The 18043-nt window shown below is 41.5% G+C and overlaps 1 protein-coding gene across 5 annotated transcripts in view; it reads left to right on the top strand.

Annotated features, from left to right (window-relative positions):
• spen (spen family transcriptional repressor) overlaps positions 1-18043 on the top strand; it is a 57317-nt gene that overhangs the window by 9516 nt on the left and 29758 nt on the right. For 4 of the 5 annotated variants that reach the window (XM_029621993.2, XM_029621995.2, XM_029621994.2 and 1 more), the window contains exon 3: positions 6602-7195. In XM_029621993.2, the coding sequence (XP_029477853.1) occupies positions 6602-7195 (594 nt within the window). Of the gene's footprint in view, positions 1781-6601; positions 7196-18043 lie in introns of all 5 variants that reach the window. The other variant, XM_029621996.2, reaches the window with a different exon arrangement.

Here is an 18043-nt window from a genome sequence, read left to right on the forward strand (position 1 = left end):
TAAGTGGACAAAGTTTCTCTGAAGGCAGGGGGAACTTGGTTTCTGATAACTCCTTACCCCCAAGCATTTTTCCATCTATTAATTTATAAGCAGGGCCATAAACAGGATTAAATCAGTAGGCATCCCTTCTAAAGTCCTCAGGGCGTTGCCATCGCTCATGGATTGATATGGTAGACACCAAGCTACACTGTAAATGAGCATGTATGTACATTATGCACACAATTGTACTTCAATGTGTGTGGTAAATAGCGTATTGGCTGTTGGGGATTATCTTTGTGAGTTTAAACGTTCCTGTGAGGTGGATATCCCATTTGCGGAGAGTACGGTGCATATTGGATATCGTAACATTCCTGGGATTAATGGATGCTGGAGAGAGTTTGTTCCAGCGCCCTTCCCTGGGATCTCCCTGATCTGGAGTACCGTGCCCTCCTTGGTGGATTAATGGGTCACCCTATTTTCGTATAACGACAAAGAATACATATTTACACATTTTAAGACGCATTAACTAGTTTTTGGATTAATAGAAATTGGGTTCTCGATCATTCTGCAACCCTTCCAGTGGTGTTTTCAAGTGCAGCGCTTTCCTTGTGGTCCGGAGTCATGTGGATAACCTAACCCGGATATGTATTCCCCTATTGGATTAAAACTGGCCAATCACGAAAGGATATTCTATCATTCGATAAAGGTATGGGTTTTCCGGTTTTGTGATGGGATTATGTTTGATATCAGGGTTTAACAATTAAATGCTGGGAGACTTCAACTGTTGATCAACTTTGTAGAGAAACGACAAAGGGTGAGCAAATTATACACTTTTTTTTTTTATATAAACATTTTTGTTGGTGGTTCAAATAATTTGTTATGTTTTGCTCTTGAAAGAGTGAGACTTTCCAATGGATGTAGGGGGAAGCATTAAACAGAATCGCATAGTAGAGGATTGGATTATTTTGGAATCATACAAATCAATACAATTACATGGAAATATGGGGCTGAAGAACATGGTACTGGATGTCAGTGGAGATACCTGCCTTCTGTCAGTGGATTACCTCCCTTCTGAATGTGGAACTACATCTGTCCATCCTTGGATACAATTATTCTCAGAATCAGAAAAGACAACATCCTGTCAACATCAAATAATTAGCCTACTGCCTTTCAGGCAACTGTACCTATGAGGGAGAATCATGGAGTTTAAGACATGGATTACTACTGACAAATAAACTGTGTTATTACAAGATCATTTTTGCTTCAATGGATCTAGTTGGACAATTTCTCAATTTTGCACATAAAATGTGGCGGACTATTAAAGATTAAATACTTTTTTCCCACTAGTTGTGTGCCATGATGTTCCAGACTCATTGCTCATGGGGAATCAATAGAGCACTGTTTACAGAAGCTGGACAATTGTATATAGATTATTGATTTGACTGGACTGGACTATGTTGTCTATTTTCCATGAACATTTCAAATTGATCCGTTACGTTTTATGTAACCATTTTTGAAAGAATAGTTTAGTCTGACTTCCTATGACTATTTTACACCACAGCAAAATCTTGTTACAATTGGATTAGATTTTTGGATTAGTTGATATTCCAGTCCCTCAAAGCAAGTGACTATTCCCACCATACTGATGAGGATGACTATTTTGAACATAAACCTGCCTGGGATATATATTTTTTTAATATAATTTTTTATACCAACCCTACAGTTTTCCTTTTTGTTCACAAAGTTCTGTCTCCCTAGATTGTATTTGGAATTGTAGATCGGGTTACCGCTGTTTCAAAAGGTTGGTATATCCTGCCTTGTGTATTTTAGCTGTTCTCTCTAACCCCTAGTTTGAACCCCTGTCTTTCTCCATATTTCCTACTAACAGAAATTGCTTCTTGTTGTTATTTGCAGATTATGTACCTTTTTCCGGCTGTCCCGCTCACCTTGAACCTATTCGACCCACTTCCCAGCTCCTAATCCCCTAGTCAATAGTACCTTGTTACTTAGGCATTTTTCACATTAAGTGAAATGAGAGTGAAAAATGAACACAGATCAAATGTTCTAAACAGAGGGATGCACCTCGGGAATGTTTTTTTAAAACTATGAACGAATACATCATATTTAATAGTTGTGTTAGTTAACAAAAATAAGATTTAGATTCAACCTAATTTGAATTGCTACTGGATATTACATTTCACTGTCAGATTTGTCATGACTAAAGGGTTTATGACAATGTTTAGAAGGCTATGGCAAAGTCTCGTTTTGTCAGTGGCTGAACCTTTTTCTTCTGAGCCAAAGAGTAGGATTTCTCCAGGAACAGATTAACTTGTGCATACCATTTTCATGTCTCCGTGTCCAGTATGACGGAAGTTAGAGGTAGTTTTACGAGCCAATGCTAACTGGTGTTACCCATAGACTTCCAGTCATTGGGCAATCTGCTAGCATGCTTTGCCCAAGATTATCACAAGACGTGAACAAAATGCTTCAGTGATTTGTATTTTCCTTAAACTTTTTGAAGAGGCAAAGCGGGAATGCCCCCTTCTGTTTGTTTACCACTTTGTGTAGCTGTTAGGGATAATGCTAATGATAGCTTTTCCATCTACCAGAAGACTGTTTTCTCAATTAAATGTTAACTACAAAGTAGCCTATGCCTGCCTGGTAGAATTACATGATTATTTGCATCAATCCAGTGGCAATTTTTTATTTTTTTGCTTTTAGCAAACTCCGTAATAACGTGCACTACAGAAACACCCCAAACCAAACAAGTCTCTTGCTGGTGCAGACTTGAATTAAAGGGTATCTACACCCCAAAAATGTACATTTTCTTAGATTTTTTCCAGACCTCTAAAGTGGTCTCCTGATGTCGTTTGAGCATTGTTGTGGACTTCGGACATTCAATTTTGTTATTATTCTATTAAAGTGATTTCTAGAGAGAGAACCTGAAAAAACTAAATGGAATTTGGGAAAAAAATCAATAGAATTACGCAAGAAATAAAACTGAATTTATAGGGCCCTACAATAGGTGTGGTTTTGAAACTTATCATTAAACTTCCATCATACTCATCACTGTATTCAGAAAGGAAGTTATGGTAAAGGTTTATTTTACAGATGGCTTATGTACCAGGTAGTTATTTTAGTTGTTATAATTTGGTTTCTTTGAGATTCATGGACTTAAGTGTCACTATCTACCATTTAGTACCGGGCAGTTACCAATTGTTTTATTCCTTCAGGTGCAAAAACTACTAGAAAGACCGTATCCCATTGTTAGCACAGTTTTTTTTTAAAGGCACCATCTTAAATTAGGCTGTATAAAGTGTTACCGGAGTTAGATCCAGCACCTTCTAAACTGCATCTCAATAAGTCTGATTCATCTCATACGTATGAAATGGGTAACTAATCATCTAACATGCTGGCCACACCGCTCGTGTCACGTGCGCAGGCGTTACAAAATAAATGTATACGTACATGTTATTCAATCATTGCTCCGACACTGCTCGCGCGTGTCAACGAGTGTCTGCTTAGCCAGGCACTGAAATAGAACTTGCTTCTATTTGTGACGCGTCCTGCTTCTCCCATCCCCTCATTGGTTTTTCGGCACAAATATCCACACGGGTGATTGAAAGATAAGCTGAGGTCCCAACTCCCGTCCAGTAGGTGGCGGTAATGCACCTTAAAGTTGGTTGCGAACCTCTATATAAAGTCCAAAGAAGAAGAATTCTGAAGGAGGAGAGATTACTGGAAAAAAACTCTGTTTACCCTTTTATTTGTGATTTAATTGTCATTGTAGAAGACCTTGTGCATTTCAGGTAAAATAACAACCCAATGTTTATATCCCAGGACAAATTAGCTAGCAACAGCAAGTTGGCTAGCTAAATCTTTTCAACCTGTCTCCAAATTAATATAGTTGGTTCAAAGTTCTTTTTGATAATTCAGCCAGCGTGTCCTGATCGTTGTCTGGTGTGGGTGGACAAAATCAAGATGCGCGCGGTCTGGTCAGCATGTTAGTGTGATTCTTACATTTTATTCTCAGTGGAGACTACTTGTTTTGTGTTCAATTTTTAAGTAGGCATGACATTTTTTTAAATGTATTCCTCCCCCTCTAATATTTGTTGATAAATCGCCACCTCGTTAACTCAGTGTACATAAAATCTTTAAAATTGGAATGGTATTTTTACTGTTTTAGGTATTCCGACAGATGAAGGCTCTCGCACCTTGACAATCTACCAGTTAGGAGGTCTGGTGATTTTTGTAGTTGATCCTGCAAGATAACTTGCTATCTAATCTTTAGAAACTGCTGCATTTTTGTAATGATTCCAGTAATTGAATATGGATCAGTGCAGTATATTTCTAGCTAGCAGCTACCGCTGCGCAATTCCCTAAAAGCTAAAATAACTAGTTGTGCAATAACATTATGATCTTATTTGCACAATACAGTGAAAACCCTAAAAAATAATCGCAATTACAGTTATCATAATATCAAAATCTTATTCTCGACATCCCTAATGGCAAACTCAGTAGATAATAATAAATAATAATAATAATAATTATTATTATTATTATTGAGCTTTCGTCAAAGAATCCTCCATTTGCAGCAATTAGTCTTGCAGACCTTTGGCATTCTAGTTGTCGATTTGTTGAGGTAATCTGTAGAGATTTCACCCCATGCTTCCTGAAGCACCTCCCGTAAATTGGATTGGCTTGATGGGCACTAGTTACGGACCATATGGTCAAGCTGCTTCCACAACAGCTCAGTAGGGTTGAAATCTGGTGACTGTGCTGGCCACTCCATTATAGACAGAATACCAGCTAACTGCTTCTTCCATAAATAGTTATTGCATAGTTTGGAGTTGTGCTTTGGGTCATTGTTCTGTTGTAGGAGGAAATTGGCTTCAATTAAGCAACGTCCACAGGGTATGGCATTGCAAAATGGAGTGATGGCCTTCTTCAAGATCCCTCTTACCCTGTACAATTCTCCCACTTTAACACCACCAAAGCACCCCCAGACCATCACATTGCCTCCACCATGCTTGACAGATGGCGTCAAGCACTCCTCCAGCATATTTTCATTTTTTCCTGTGTCTCACAAATGTTCTTTGTGATCTGAACAACTCAAACTTAGATTCGTCTGTCCCTTGTCTGTGTACTTTTGCCCATCTTTATCTTTTCTTTTTATTGGCCAGTCTGAGTTATAGCTTGTTCTCTGCAACTCTGCCTAGAAGGCCAGCATCCTGGAGTCGCCTCTTCGTTGTTGACGTTGAGACTGGTATTTTGCGGGTACTATTTAATGAAGCTGCCCGTTCAGGACTTGTGCGGCGTCTGTTTCTCAAACTTGACACTCTAATGTACTTGTCCTCTTGCTCTGTTGTGCACCAGGGCCACCCACTCCTCTTTCTATTCTGGTTAGAGCCAGTTTGCGCGGTTCTGTGAAAGGAGTAGTACACAGCATTGTACGTGATCTTCAGTTTCTTGGCCATTTTTTTGCATGGAATAGCCTTAATATTTCAGAACAAGAATAGACTGACAAGTTTCAGAAGAGGTCTTTGTTTCTGGCCATTTTATGCCTAAAATCGAACCCACAAATGCTGACGCTCCAGATACTCAAGTCAAAAGAAGGCCTGTTTTTTATGGCTTCTTTAATCAGAACAACAGTTTTCAGCAGTGCTAACATAATTGCAAAAGGGTTTTCTAATGATCAATTAGCTAATCCAAGTTGATCATTTTAAAAGGCTAACACAACGTGCCATTGGAACACCGGGGTGATGGTTGCTGATAATGGGCCTCTGTACGCCTATGTAGATATTCCATAAAAAGATACAATAGTCATTTACACCGTTAACAATGTCAACACTGTATTTCTGATCAATTTTGTTATTTTAATGGACAAAAAATGAAATTTCCTTAGTTTCTAAGTGACCCCAAACTTTTGAACGGTAGTGTATACATTTTTTGCGTTTAGGTTTTCGCATTAAATCCATTGGGAATGCCCCAGACTCTTGTTTTTCCAGATCAGAGTGTGCTCTCTATTATGGGCCATAAGAAATATATCAACTTTCTTTCTGCTTTTCAGTCGAGTACATGTAATACGGTGTCTAAAATATCTACTCCTTTTAATTTAGGTTCTTACCAGTTTTCAATACATTTTCCAATTCAGAAGATTTGGATGTTCATCAAAATACTAGAATAAAATTCTAACAAGTGAAAGATTTGATATAAATTGCCATGCCTAGATAGTAGCAGTTAAACATTTTCATTTAGATCATCTGAAAGTATCTAGACAAATATAGGTGACAAATTCTGCAGCAATTAATGAGCGATATGAATTCATTAGAACATTTTACAAATATTTTAAACTAAATATAAACTAAATATAAACTAAACTAAATATATTGCTAATGTAAAGTATGATATGTCAATTGAAATGTTTACTGTATACCGTTTCAAACAGATACCCCATTTGAACACTCAACTTGACTGCTGTCTTAGTTATTTGTTAACCTGATATACTTTTATTTAACACCATGTGAAGCTCAACTAGTTTTGTATTTAGTGTCAAAAAGCATAATGTGTATCTCTTTCTCTCTCACCATTTTCTCCTTCCATCCCTATCCCTGTCACTCAGGACTGCTGAAAGTCGGGATCGAGCATATGATCACAGTGCCTATGGTCATCACGAGCGTGCTAGCAGCAGCTTTGACCGGCAGCGTCACTACGACACAGACTATTACCGAGATACCAGGGAGAGAATGCTTAACTCTGTGACTGGAACTGCCTGTGGAGGTGGTGGGGCTGTCTCTGCAGGGATCGGTGGAGGGGTTGTAGGTGCTGGCATCAGTGGAACAGGTGGTGGGGCTGTGGCTGGAGGAAGTGGAGGATCTTCATCTGTTGGTGTGGGATACTATCGTTCACATAGCCGAAGCCCTAGCCACTTTGATACACCAGAACCTCGATATGAGCCTCGTGCCAGAGAACCATTTATACTGGCCAGCGTAGTTCACAGGGATTTGTACCAAGAAGAGGGAGGTCGGCGTAGAGATCGGTCTTACCACGACAGTCGCAGCCGATCTCCACACTCTACACATTCACGTAACCCCTCTCCACAAAGGTTGTCGACTCAGGCATCCCGGCCTCCCCGCTCCCACAGTGGCTCTGGCTCTCGCAGCCGTTCCTCCAGTTCCGACTCAGTCAGCAGTACCAGCAGCAGCACCAGTGGCAGGTAGGTAGAGCGAGTGCTCATTAGTTTCACTTTCATGCATTCTGTCCCCTGCAGTTATCACATGGTGTCTGTGCCCATCTTTCTGCTTTAATCAGAGTACAACTTGCTCAATGAAATAATGAATCTAAAATGTTTCTTAAACATGAAGCATAGTTAGCCACACAAATTTAGTACTTAGCCACCCACATTCAAAGTTATGTTAATCTCAAAATGCAACCCAAACTCAGCAAAAAAAGAAACGTCCTTTCACTGTCAACTGCATTTATTTTCAACAAACTTAACATGTGTAAATATTTGTATGAACATAACAAGATTCAACAACTGAGACATTAAACTGAACAAGTTCCACAGACATGTGACTAACAGAAATGGAATAATGTGTCCCGGGAACAAATGGGGGGTCAAAATCAAATGTAACAGTCAGTATCTAGTGTGGCCACCAGCTGCATTAAGTACTGCAGTGCATCTCTACCTCATGGACTGCACCAGATTTTCAAGTTCTTGCTGTGAGATGTTACCCCACTCTTCCACCAAGGCACCTGCAAGTTCCCGGACATTTCTGGGGGGAATGGCCCTAGACCTCATCCTCCGATCCAACAGGTCCCAGACGTGCTCAATCGGGATTGAGATCCGGCCCCCTCGCTGGCCATGGCAGAACACTGACATCCCTGTCTTTCAGGAAATCACTCATAGAATGAGCAGTATGGCTGGTGGCATTGTCATGCTGGAGGGTCATGTCAGGATGAGCCTGCAGGAAGGGTACCACATGAGGAAGGAGGATGTATTCCCTGTAACGCACAGCTTTGAGATTGCCTGCAATGACATCAAGCTCAATACGATGACGCTGTGACACACCGCCCCAGACAATGACGGACCCTCCACCTCCAAATCGATCCTGCTCCAGAGTACAGGCCTCGGTGTAACGCTCATTCCTTCGACGATAAACGCGAATCCGACCATCACCCCTGGTGAGACAAAACTGTGACTCGTCAGTGAAGAGCACTTTTTGCTAGTTGTCTGGTCCAGCAACGGTGGGATTGTGCCCATAGGTGACGTTGTTGCCGGTGATGTCTGGTGAGGACCTGTCTTTACAACAGGCCTACAAACCCTCAGTCCAGCCTCTCTCAGCCTATTGCGGACAGTCTCAGCACTGATGGAGGAAATGTGCGTTCCTGGTGTAACTTGGGCAGTTGTTGCTGTCCTGTACCTGTCCCGCAGGTGTGATGCTCGGATGTACCGATCCTGTGCAGGTGTTGTTACACGTGGTCTGCCACTGTGAGGATGATCAGCTGGGCATCCTGTCTCCCTGTGGCGCTGTCTTAGGTGTCTCACAGTACAAACATTGCAATTTATTGCCCTGGCCACATCTGCAGTCTTCATGCCTCCTTGCAGCATGCCTAAGGCACGTTCACGCAGATGAGCAGGGACCCTGGGCGTCTTTCTTTTGGTCTTTTCAGAGTCAGTAGAAAGGCCTCTTTAGTGTCCTAAGTTTTCATGACCGTGACCTTAATTGCCTACCGTCTGTAAGCTGTTAGTGTCTTTAACGACCGTTCCACAGTTATGGTTCATTGAACTAGCATGGGAAACAGTGTTTAACCCCTTTACAATGAAGATCTGAAGTTATTTGGATTTTTACAAATTATCTTTGAAAGACAGGGTCCTGATAAAGGGACATTCATTTTTTTTTTTTTTTTTTTTTGGCTGAGTTTACTTATGGGTGATTCCTTATGAAACTAGAACAGAACAAGACCATACATTTTTAGATTTTCATATAATATTATCTATAGAAGGGACATTTAGAGAAAGCATAATTGAGACGTTAAGTTGGAATATTTGTGCCATTTTGGCCTTACCAAGGCCTCCTTTATGACCAAATTTTGACCAAAATCAAAATGGTCTATTTTCAATATTCATTCATTTTTAAGAAATGTGCTATTGGGATGGCCGCGTGAACTAAGAGCTCCGCACAAGTAGTTTCCAATTCCTAATCTTACCTCCACTCCAAGTTCACACTCATTTAGCTTTAGTAAGAAAAAGTCATGGCGGCGACACTACAGGTGATATTTTTACCCGGACTCGAGTATTAGCGACGGAAAAAGCCTCCAAGAAGAAGCTAGCTTCAGAAAAAACTAGCGCCATTAGCCAGGAGCAAGAGAACCCGCTCCCCCACGAGGCACAACGAATGCCAACCTCGCACTCTGTCGAAGACATCCTTTCTGAGCTGAGATCCCAACGTACAGAACTAAACACCAAATTAGATGCCATTAACTCTCAGCTCAGTGCGATAGGGGGCAAGGTGACAATCCTGGAAAACGCATTGCCTGACATCAACAACAAGATGTCCAGGCGCCCCGCGTTTATGGTTGAGGCAGAGGGGCGAATCCTATCCATGGGAAACTTATTGACAGATGCCATGGAAACAATAGCATATGCTAAAAAGAAAATCGAGCATCTGGAAGAGAAAACAGAGGACCTGGAAAACAGGGGGTGAAGGAATAATTGTTTTCTATTCAATCTGGGCGAAAAAGCAGAGGGAAACATGCCACTGATCCGCTACCTGAAAGACAAACTTCCCGAGTGGCTCCACCTGCCCACCGACAGGCCCATAGAACTCGAGAGAGCTCACCGAGCACTGAGGCCCCCACCAGCAGCCAGACAACCACCGCGCCCAATCACCATACGTTTCCTGAGATTCACCGACAAGGAACGAGTCCTACAGGCGGCGAAAAACAACACCATCACAGTGGGAAACGCCAAACTCGCTTTACACCAGGACCTGTCAGCTGGAATACGCCGAAAGCGCCGAGAATTTGACGAAGTGAAGAAATACTCCATTGACCGAGGCATCTTCAGGGGATTCAAATACCCAAACGAGCTCAGGATTCTTCACCAAGGAGCCTTGCGACACTTCAAAACTCCCGAGGAGGCAAAACGTTTTTTGAAAGACAATCCTGGCCAATGAGAAACAGACCAATGACTAAATGCGATTAATGCCATTACTAAAGGAGGTAAGACGACATATAGCCGATATCCAGAGACCCACCCCCTAAATGTCATAATAGCCGTCCAATTTATATTTATTTTCCTTTAACTGAGAGGGATGGGCTGTATAGCCTAACCTAGGCCTACTAATGTTTCAGCCTACTTTTATTTCCCTGTTTTTTTGTTGTTGCTATTATTACCTGGGGTTCCCTATGTCCCTTGGGGGAGGTATATGTAGGCTGGGCTATTGATCTTATTTTTCTCCCCTCTTTTACTGAGGTCTGGACGAGGGCAACTGTGTTATCTACTCAATGCGGGGTGGAGAGGGTGAGGCATTTCTTTGGTGGGGAGAGGGAGACGTTGTGCGTTGCTAACTGTTCCCGTTTTTTGTTTTATTCGGAACACAGAATTGAGACTGAGCGGGGGGGTAATAGATCCAACGGGATGTGTCGAGTTGTTTGGGAACTCGGCTGGGGTGTTCAGAGATTATTATTTTATGTACACCATTTATTTTCCTTTTATGTGAACGCAGCTGTAATTACTATCCACTTTTACCCAGCGATGACTTGCACTAAAGTTCGATTACTGCTCGATGACGATGACTAGTACCTTAAATCTATTGACATGGAACTGCCATGGTCTAGGGCATGCAATAAAACGAAAAAAGATACTATGTGCTCTAAAAAAGGAAAAAGCAGACATTGCGCAATTACAAGAGACACACCTCTGTGATGCTGAACATGCCAAACTCCGCAGAGCTTGGGTGGGACAGGTGTATTTCTCATCTTTCAAATCAAACAGTAGAGGCACCATACTTATCCATAAAAATGTTCCATTCATAATAGACAAAAACATATCTGATCCGGAGGGGAGATTTATTTTGATAACTGGGTCACTATATGGTCAACCAATTACTATATTAAACATATACGCCCCTAACACAGATACTCCTGCCTTCATGTCAAAAATTATAACCCTGTTCAATGAGCATTGTCTCCTTTGGTGTGGTGGCCGGAGATTTTAATTGTACCCTTAACCCAACCCTAGACAAATCATCTCAAGTCCCCACCACAAAACCTAGATCTGCAAAGATGTTGAACTCTCTTACTAAAGAGATGGGGCTGATAGATATCTGGAGAGAGAATAATAGCTCATCTATGGACTATACATACTACTCTAATGTCCATAACACCTACTCCCGTATAGATTACATTTTTATCCCAAAGAGTTTCATAAATTCAGCCACTTGTACAATCGGACCCATAGCACTTTCAGATCACGCCTTTGTCCACCTCCGCTTTGACCTCTGCAAAAACATCCCGAGGTCAAAGAGCTGGAAATTCAACACCTCCATGCTATCAAATGACGAGTTCCATACATTGGTAACTACATGGATAGACAACTACACACAAGACAATAAAGATTCCCCTGTTTCTCCGGCCACAATGTGGGACGCTGCTAAAGCCACACTAAGAGGTCATCTAATTGCATATGCTTCCTCTAAGAAAAAAGCAATGGAAGCACACAGGCTAGATCTTGAGGGAGCTGGAATGCTGTGAAAAAATACATAAACAATCCCTAGACAGCACCTCCTGGAGTCATTTTAAAGCAGCCAAAGCCAAACTGAATTTGGACTACACTCGGGAGATTAAAAAAAAAGTTTTCTTTACTAAACAGAAATACCATGAGTATAGCAATAGGCCCAGTAGATTGCTTGCTTACCAATTAAAAAAGGAGCAGTCAGAGCGTACAATCATGGCTATCCGAACAGCAGAGGACGAGGTCACATATGACCCAAAAAAGATCAATTTAACTTTTCATGATTTTTACTGCAAACTATATACCTATGAGAGAAAACACACAGAGGCAGAACTCCACTCTTTCCTAGAGGGAATCTCGCTACCTAAACTATCAGAGACCGACCAGGAAGATCTCAACTCCCCTTCACTCCTGAGGAGATCCTGGAGGCAATTACCTCCATGCCACCTAATAAGTCCCCAGGCCCAGATGGATTCCCCAGAGAGTTCTACAAAGCTTTTTGGCCCCAGCTCAGCCCTATCTTCATGCCAATGCTGGAGGATTTTTGCAAAACGGAGTTCTCCCAGACTCAATGCACACAGCTCGCATTACAGTGTTGCTAAAAAGGACAAGGACCCCTATCCTGCTCGTCCTTCCGGCCCATAAGCTTGTTGGATTTCGACTATAAAATAATTACGAAATTGCTCGCCAAAAGACTAAACACTCTTCTTCCCAAAATAATAAAAGCGGACCAAACTGGATTTATTAGAGACAGATACTCTTCTGATAACATTCGCCGTCTTTTTGATATTATTGATCAAGTAAACGCACAAAAGAGCCCTGTCCTGCTGGCTTCACTGGATGCTGAGAAGGCGTTTGACAGGATGGAGTGGAGCTTTCTGTTTTCAGTCTTAGAAAAGTTCAATATGGGCCCAAATTTTATTAAATGGATCAAATCACTATACTCTCATCCAAATGCCATGGTGACTACTAATGGACTGAACTCTGACAGATTCCCTCTGGAACGGGGCACAAGACAAGGGTGCTCGCTGTCCCCGCTGCTCTACTTGTTGGGAGCGGAGCCTCTGGCAGAGCTGATAAGGAGCAATCCAAGTATTATGGGTGTTTCTGCAGGTGGCCTGCAGCACAAGATTTCGCTTTACGCGGATGATGTCTTGCTCTACATATCCAACCCTGAGAAATCCCTCCCTCTCATTTTAGACACAATTGCTCAGTATGGCAAGTTCTCAGGTTATAAGATCAATTTTAACAAATCCACTGTCTGCCCTCTCAATATTACACTCACCAGCACTATGAAGACACTGTCCTTTCCAATGGAAAACACAGGGGTTTCAATACCTCGGGATCTTCATAACACCAGATCTGAATAGCCTTTTTAAGGAAAATTATCTTCCACTCCTGGATCGAATCAAGAACAATCTCCAAACCTGGATCTCCCTCCCAATTAGCTTAGTAGGAAGAATTAATGTAATCCGTATGAACGTCCTCCCTAGACTGAACTACTTATTTCAGATGCTCCCATGCTATCTCCCAATTTCCTTCTTCAAAACAACTAACCAAAGCATCACCAAATTTATATGGGGCAATAAAAAACCTAGGATCAAGTTTTCCACTTTATCAAAACCTGAATCTAAAGGTGGTCTTGCCCTTCCCTCCCTTCAATTGTACTACTGGTCTTCCCAAATCCGCAACATGCTAACATGGATCACAAACAGACAAGAGTCAACGTGGATTCAGATAGAAGCCCAATCCTGTGGTTCATTGCCCTTAAGCTCAATTATATTCATTAATAACTTTAGTGAAGTGGGCAACATAGCCAAAACCTTTGCGATTTACAGCACCCTACTAGCGTGGAGGGACTGTAAGAAATACCTGGGCATTTCCTCCCAAATATGTTCTCACTCGCCTATAGTAGGCAACCCAGACTTGCCAAAAGCCCTGAGGGATGCCAACTTTAATCTTTGGCATACTCTAGGAATCAGGACCTTTTCAAACCTATTTCATCAGAAAACCACTACACTGAAATCCTTTCAAGAGCTCTGCAGTGAATTCGATGTGCCAAGATCCCATTATTTTTTAAATATCTTCAAATTAGACATGTAATTTCCTCATTTACCTCCAAGAGGAGGTTTAGAACTCAGTTGAACGAAGTTGAAACCCTTCTTGTCACAGCACAATCCATTAAAGGCAAAGTATCTTACATCTATAGACTCCTTTCTGAGAAAGGAAGCTCCTCCTTTACTCCTTTGAAAATAATCTGGGAAAAGGACCTTGGTCTGACTATTAGTGATGAGTTATGGGCGGAGGTTTGCGACAGGGTATACTGCTCCTCTACCAGCGTAAAAATGAAAGAATCTAATTACAAATTTTTGTACAAATTTTATTATACTCCTTTGAGACTCCATAGAATGAAAACAGATATGTCTCCTAACTGTAAAAGATGTACCTCTGAATGTGGAACCTATATGCATGTACTTTGGAACTGTAGGGAGATTGCCAGATACTGGCAATCTGTACATACTGCTGCACAGAAAATACTAGAGGTACAGTTTGATATGACCCCATGTATCTATCTTCTTAATGCCCAGCAGGACTTTGTTGTTGATCCTGACAGAGAAAATTTGCTTATGACTATTACATACTTTGCTAAGAAATGTATTCTTCTATTGTGGGCCTCCAATACCCCCCCTACATTTAAAATGTGGATTGACCAGATTGTTGACTTTCTTCCTCTTGAAAAGCTCACTTATGACCTCCACAAGAGACAGCCCAAGTTTGATAGACTCTGGCCCCACTATTCAACTATATTTCAAACTGGACAGAGTGAACGGGGTGACTAGGGAAATGCGCAGATACATTTTGTGTAAGGTACTGTAAAACCTAAAAACGAATTATTGGCCCGTCGTCTCAGCGAATGCTTGAAATAGCTGATAAGAACCTTGATAGTGCTGCTGCAAGTGGTATGTTTTTTCTTCTTTTTTTTGTGTGTGTTTTTATTTTAATGTAGTTTTTGAGTACGTGTGTATGTATGTATATGTGCGTATGTATGTATGTATGTATGTATATATATGTACCAAGGAAAATATACAGATTAAGAAAAATAAATGCTTTTATTTGACTTTATCATTCATTTTAATTGTATTTTAATTTTTTCAAATGTATATTATTTTTTGACTTTTTATTTTTTTAAAGCCACATCTGTGAATGTGGAATGTGTTTTGTTGGTTGATTGAAAAACAAGAACTTAATAAAACTTTAAATTGAAAAAAAGAAATGTGCTATTAAAATGTGCAAACTCAACAAAAAAAGTTCTGGGACACTGTAAAGTCCATGGAGAATAAGAGCACCTCCTCCCAGCTGCCCAGTGCAGTGAGGCTAGGAAACACTGTCACCACTGATAAATTCACTATAATTAAGAATTTCAATAAGCGCTTTTCTACGGCTGGCCATGCTTTCCACCTGGCTACCCCTTCCACCTGGCTACCCCGTCAACTGCCCGGCATCACCCATAGCAACTCACCCAAGCCTCCACCATTTCTCCTTCACCCAAATCCAGATAGCTGATGTTCTGAAAGAGCTGCAAAATTTGGACCCTGACAAATCAGCCGGGCTAGACAATCTGGACTCTCTCTAAAATGATCAGCTGAAATTGTTGCAACCCCTATTACTAGCCGGTTCAACCTCTCTTTGTCTGAGATTCCCAAAGATTGTAAGGCTGCTGCGATCACCCCCCTCTTCAAAGGAGGAGACACTCTATACCCAAACTGCTACAGACCTATATCTATCCTACCCTGCCTTTCTAAGGTCTTCGAAAGCCAAGTTAACAAACAGATTACCAACCATTTCGGATCCCACTGTACCCTCTCCGCTATGCAATCCGATTTCAGAGCTGGTCATGGGTGCACCTCAGCCATGCTCAAGGTCCTAAACGATATCATAACCGCCATCGATAAGAGACATTACTGTGCAGCCGTATTCATCGATCTGGCCGATCTGGCCAAACAGCCTTGGTTTCTCAAAATACTGCCTCGCCTGGTTCACCAACTACTTCTCTGATAGAGTTCAGTGTGTCAAATCGGAGGGCCTGTTGTCCAAAACTCTGTCAGTCTCTATGGGGGTGCCACAGGGTTCAATTCTCGGGCCGACTCTCTTCTCTGTATACATCAATGATGTTGCTCTTGCTGCTGGTGATTCTCTGATCCACCTCTACGCAGACGACACCATTCTGTATACTTCTGTCCCTTCTTTGGACACTGAGTTAACTAGCCTCCAGACCAGCTTCAATGCCATACAACTCTCCTTCCGTGGCCTCCAACTGCTCTGTAATGCAAGTAAAACTAAATGCATGCTCTTCAACCTGCCCGCCTGTCCAGCATCATTACTCTGGACGGTTCTCACTTAGAATATGCAAATACTACAAATACCTTGGTGTCTGGTTAGACTGTAAACTCTCCTTCCAGACTCACATTAAGCATCTCCAATCCAAAATTAAATCTATAATCGGCTTCCTATTTCGCAACAAAGCATCCTTCACTCATGCTGCCAAACATATTCTCGTAAAACTGACTGTCCTACAGCTCCTCGACTTCGGCGATGTCATTTACAAAATAGCCTTCAAAAGTCTCTCAGCAAATTGGATGCAGTCTTATCACAGTGCCATCCGTTTTGTCACCAAAGCCCCATATACTACCCACCACTGCGACCTGTATGCTCTCGCTGGCTGGCCCTCGCTTCATACTCGTTGCCAAACCCACTGGCTCCAGGTCATCTACAAGTCTCTGCTAGGTAAAGCCCTGCCTTATCTCAGCTCACTGGTCACCATAGCAGCACCCACCCATAGCACGCACTCCAGCAGGTATATCTCACTAGTCACCCTCATAGCCAATTCCTCCTTCGGCCGTCTTTCCTTCCAGATCTCTGCTGCCAATGACTGGAACAAACTGCAAAAATCACTGAAGCTGGAGACTCCTATCTCCTTCACTAGCTTTAAGCACCAGCTGTCAGAGCAACTCACAGATCACTGAACCTGTACAAAGCCCATCCAACTACCTCATCCCCATACTGTTATTTATTTATTTGTCTTGCTCCTTTGCACCCCAGTATCTCTACTTGCACATTCATCTTCTGCACATCAATCACTCCAGTGTCTTATTGGTATATTGTAAATACTTCGCCACCATGGCCTATTTATTGTCGTACCTCCCTTCTCTTACCTCATTTGCACACACTGTATATAGATTTTCTTCAACTGTGTTATTGACTGTATGTTTTGTTTATTCCATGTGTAACTCTGTGTTGTATGTGTCGAACTGCTTTGCTTTATTCTTGGCCAGGTCGCAGTTGTAAATGAGAACTTGTTCTCAACTAGCCTACCTGGTTAAATAAAGGTGAAAAATAAATAAATTGAAATCAAAATACTACTCATATTACAGAGCAAGCAGTAAAGCTTTATATGACACCAACTTGTGCTTTGTAGCACTTACAGATTAAACATTATTGAGTCTTAAAGGAGGCCTGGGTGCGGCCAAAATAGTACAATTATTCCAGCTTCATTTAATTATTTCTCAATTATGTTAAGGATCGGACCCTTCTCCCCCCCCGCCCCCCTAGATTTTCACCTAATATGACACCCTAATCTAACTGCCTGTAGCTCAGGACCTGAAGCAAGGATATGCATATTCTTGATACCATTTGAAAGGAAACACGTTGAAGTTTGTGGAATCACGAAGTTAATGTAGTTGAATATAACACATTTAGATCTAGTAAAAGATAATACAAAGAAAAAAACTTGTATTTTAAATGTAATTTCTTTGTAACTTCTTTGAAATGTAAGAAAGGCCATAATGTATTATTACAGCCCAGGTGAAATTGATTTTGGCAGCAGTGTGTGCAAAGTTTTAGACTGATTTTTGTATTATGAACAAATTCTTATTTTCAATGACTGCCTAGGAACAGTGGGTTAACTGCCTTGTTCAGGGGCAGAACGACAGATTCTTAACTTGTCTTCTCAGGGATTTGATCTTGCACCGATCTCTTGGAGGTTAAAGGGATACTTCAGGATTTCCCAGAGTCAGATGAACTCGTGGATATCATTTTTATGTGTATTGTGCAGATGGAAGGAAGTTGCTAACTAGCACTAGGGCAAATGCTAACTAGCACTAGGGCAAATGCTCACTAGCGCTAGGGCAAATGCTCACTAGCGCTAGGGCAAATGCTCACTAGCGCTAGGGCAAATGCTCACTAGCGCTAGGGCTGGAAGTCTATAGTATCTGCTATAATGAAACTACCTCCAACTTCCTTCATACTGGATGCAGAGACATATAAATG

The sequence above is a fragment of the Oncorhynchus nerka genome, linkage group LG20 (assembly GCF_034236695.1).
Source record: "Oncorhynchus nerka isolate Pitt River linkage group LG20, Oner_Uvic_2.0, whole genome shotgun sequence".
In the NCBI taxonomy this organism is placed as follows: Eukaryota; Metazoa; Chordata; class Actinopteri; order Salmoniformes; family Salmonidae; genus Oncorhynchus; species Oncorhynchus nerka.